At 42.0% G+C, this 4,211-nt stretch overlaps 1 protein-coding gene and 1 long non-coding RNA gene across 2 annotated transcripts in view; one reads left to right on the top strand and one right to left on the bottom strand.

Moving 5' to 3' along the window:
- LOC140343063 (uncharacterized) overlaps positions 1 to 4,211 on the bottom strand; it is a 36,768-nt gene that overhangs the window by 12,164 nt on the left and 20,393 nt on the right. The window lies entirely within an intron of this gene.
- Positions 1 to 4,211, top strand: part of POF1B (POF1B actin binding protein) — a gene marked incomplete in the record, with an annotated part of 42,148 nt that overhangs the window by 23,130 nt on the left and 14,807 nt on the right. The window contains 3 exon segments of the mRNA XM_072429543.1: positions 269 to 340; positions 1,868 to 1,933; positions 3,465 to 3,548. Coding sequence (XP_072285644.1) covers positions 269 to 340; positions 1,868 to 1,933; positions 3,465 to 3,548 — 222 coding nt within the window.

Here is a 4,211-nt window from a genome sequence, read left to right as displayed (position 1 = left end):
ACAAGGGGCCATTCTTTGATCATAGCTAAAGGGAGCTTCTGTAACCCTCAGGAGATATTTGGACCTTAAAACTACCCAAAATCACTTTTTGTTTTCTCTAACCCTTCACCTAACTCTGATTCTCCATTGTCTATGCTGAGATCTGGCTTCTGTAATATACAACAAATAATTATTAGGAAAGTCCAGACTCTACTTACAATACAAATCACTTTGCATGGAAAGATGAGCAAACTCCAGGTGGATGTATCAGTGTAATATTTCTGTTCAGCAGGAAGTTCAGTCTCCCGGGCCGTACACACAAGAAACCGTTAGAAGATATGTCGTCCAGAACCCCGTGCAGGTATTGTGTTATATAGTACAAAATGTATGAGCGAGACATGGAAGAAACATTCTCAGAGTTACATATGCATTGTATGAAATCACACATTTCAGGGTCACATTCCTTCCATTGCATTATTTCTCCATCATTGTGTCATGCTGTCTATGGATACATTGTATCTCCTCATTGTCCAAGGCACCACAATGCTGTGAATGGGCCCCCAGGTGTTGGGTTTGTTCTGGTCGTTTCTCCCTCATAGAATATTCATCCCAACCATTGATAAATAACGCTTTATAATAAATCTGACTTCCCAGCAGCACTTTGTTGGTTCTGAATTCTGTAGTCCAGCTGCTCTCACTGAAGAAGTTTAGTGGCGCAAATCGCACTCCAATGATGAATGAAAATAAATCAGATTTTCAGTAAAATCGTGAAATGGTCGGAGACGTTTTACCCTCCTGCGGTGCCAATTTAGGGTATCAGAGAGGAGAATTCATAAATACAGCTGCAGCGTTATTGCTTCTGTTCAATACGACCTTACTGGGGGACACAATGGACACCCCAAATTCTCCCAATGGGCAGAGAGAACATTTCTTCCTTTGGATAAGTTCAGATTGGTGTTTGTGATCTGCAAAATTGTCTGCTGCCTGGTATCCAAACCACTAGATATCCCCTAGGTTAATGTACAGCGCTGTAATATATGTTGGCGCTATATAAATACTGTTTAATAATAATAATCCAGGAGGATTTTTGGCGTTTGCTGAATATATTGAAAGTCTATAGAAATGTTTTGAGTGTTAGACCTCCCTGGAACAAAACATAAATTTATCTCAAAACCTGCAACCACAAACCTGTGCAAAAAGCGATTCCACGTGCTCCCATTCATTGCATTCCAGGATATTTGGCAGTTGGATTGGTTGGCCCATCTGAACTTACCCTTCCTGTCCTAACTGTAAGGAATCATTTGCAGGGATCCCAACCAGTAACAGAGAGATTTCTGCAATATTTACCAGAGCCAAAACCCTCCCCTTTCTCTATTGAGGGACGTAGACAAAGTTTAATAACAAGTAAAAACATTTTTTTTTTACTTGAATGAGCTTGATTTTTTTGGAAGGGAGGGGGAGTTTAGAATAGTTTAGAAAAGTTTTGTATTTGTCATGTCCTGTTCTTTGTATTTTTTTTTTCACACCAGTTATTTCAGCTGAAGCCCTCCGAGCTGCCTCCCAATTTGCAGCCTTTAGTATTTTCCCTCTTTTCTCCCCTAGCAGCTTCATAATGGAGGTTAGAGGAATGGCAGAGGAGCTGGGCCAGCACAAATAATATTTAGACAATCCCAGAACTGTAAGGGGCTATGGGGGGTATAAGAAGGGAGGGGGCTCTGCTAGACAACCAATTGGTCGAATTTTCTAGCAAGCTGCAAGTAAAAAAAAATTATGAAAAGGAAAAACCCTGCAATAATAATTTAATAATAATTAGGCAATAATAATTTTTCTGTGTGTTTATTGGTGACGCGATCACTTCTAGTCCTTACTTTGTGATGTTTTCATACAGCAGGAAATCCAGGCACCCTACACACAGGGGACAGTCAGACGTTACATTGTCCAGAATCCCGACCAGGTATGTTCAAGGGGTTTGTGGGGGGTGGGTGGGGGGTAATTAATGTACCTGAATTTTCTAAACTTGGTAAATGATTAAACTCTTAATAACAGAGTGTAAGCTCTTCTGGGACAGGAAGTCATGTGATGCCAATATCTTCTGCAAATACCTCCAACACTTAGATTGTAAGCTCCATTGGTCAGAATTCTCTCCTCCATCTGTGTCACTGTCTGTATCTGTCTGCCATTTGCTGCCTCTATTAAATGTACAGCGCTGCGTAATATGTTGGCGCTATATAAATACTGTATAATAATAATAATCAGTGACTGGAGAGAGTGCATATGTGGAGAACTCAGCACAGGGATGGTGGAAGCTCCTCACAATGCAGAACTCGATGATCCCATCTATAGTTCTCAGGAGATAAAGAGGTTGCAGGGGGTTACCTGTCCAGAATCCGAGAGTGACCTTTACCCGCCGCACGACACCCTGGCATCCTCAAGCAGCGTTCTGTGTCACTTTGTTCTGGCCTTCCCATAAAAAGCAGGTAACAGAATATTCAGCTACAATTACTTCAGTCACATATTCTTTTATATTACTAGGAAGTTCTCACCATCTAGGTTGTATAAATTCATGCAAAATATCATGTGTGAATTGCTTACATATCCAATATATAATACCTCCATGGTACACATAGTGCCTTCTATAGAGAGACGGGAAACCTCCAGGCCAAGCCGCAATGGCAGCAATGACCCCCCCACCTCTATAACAGCCCCCCTACTTTACAGCAATCCATGTAATGTGACTCAGCCGTCCTCTATGTCATCGCAGCTTTATCCTCTTCTGCAGAAACCAAAATAATTGCCGTCTTATCCCAGCTCCAAGTTTTACTAGCGTTGCCAAAAATATGGGAGGGGTTCAAGCAGGAAAAGCTCAGAAGGAGGAGTGCAGAATGCATAGAAGGCAGGTGTGTCTGCATCAAAGGATCATTGTATCCTCTACACCAGAGGAGCTGACACTCTAATGTCCCCCCACAGTCACACACTATTACTATACGGTGACAACTATCTCCGAATTGTTCTCCTGTGTTGTCACCCCCCTGCTCCTGTTCTCTTGCTGTCCCGTTCTTCTCTTAAGGAGACTACAAATCACCATACAGACATTGTATGACATTGGCAGTCCCATTGACATACATTTTCACTCATGATTCACCACTATAAAGGAAACTAGTCGGGAGCCATGTAGACCGGACGTGGCTGAATAGAACTGCGGGAGGTAGCAGCCCCAAAATAAACAAGAAAGATAAAAAATTGATTAAACGGAACAAACTCTGCAATTGTTTGATACACAAAGCTTTGCATTCGATGTAATTACAGAAGTGGCAGCTGCTTTGCCATAGAGAAATGTATTTGTGTCATTGTTCTGGGATTGGCGGCGTCTCCATAATGGTGAATAGAAAAGTGTTTGTGTGCCGTCCTCCATCCATAATTCATAAAGACCTCATCAGAGTTCATCACACCCAATTCTCACTTTTCATGGACATTTTGTTTTCCAGTCCTACATGAAAGGAGTCAACTATATGCCGGCAAACAGCGTCATCTACGAGAAGACCTACAGGAGACTGGACGGTCCCGATGTGGTAAGTGTGGTGCCCGTTGGCGCTCAGTATAGGGCAATTATAATTCCTCATTCATACAGAGATTACAATGTGAATGATTATAAATAAAAACTTGCATGATCTAGGGAATGTTACAGTATTGTACAAATCCAAAGTGCGTCCCATATCATTCAGTGGGGAGAAGGTCCTTCATGTTACTTAGAGGAAAACATATTCAAAAACATTTATTGCCATGATTGTGGGGCCCTCAGTATGTATGTAGTGTTTATTTTATATTAATAAAAAGAAGTGTGACTGCTTGGATTGCACCCAGACCCCCTATACATGGATGCCAATGGCTGCTCAAGTAATGGGGATGGGGGCAGTGAATGTGCAGCCTCTTTTCATTCACCATACCAGTCCACTTACCTCCCCTCTACCTTAGGGAGAACCCAGTATTGAGGGTCCGGACCTCTTCCCTATATCCAGGACTTTTAGGGGGGCCAATTGCGGAATCTGGAAACCTTTTATTAGGAGGGGGATGTCCACCCCATACCAGGGGAACGAGGGGTTCATGAATACCAAATACTATTTCCAGAATTATAAGTACTTTTACACAAACGCATATCACTGACTTAGAAACTAAACTTTATATCCAGTTATGTAAATCCATCATCTGACCTGGTGCCTGATGGTTTACCAACC

The sequence above is a fragment of the Pyxicephalus adspersus genome, chromosome Z (genome assembly GCF_032062135.1).
Source record: "Pyxicephalus adspersus chromosome Z, UCB_Pads_2.0, whole genome shotgun sequence".
Taxonomy (NCBI): Eukaryota; Metazoa; Chordata; class Amphibia; order Anura; family Pyxicephalidae; genus Pyxicephalus; species Pyxicephalus adspersus.
Note: the sequence above shows the minus strand (reverse complement) of the source record. Positions and strands in the feature narration are given on the sequence as shown.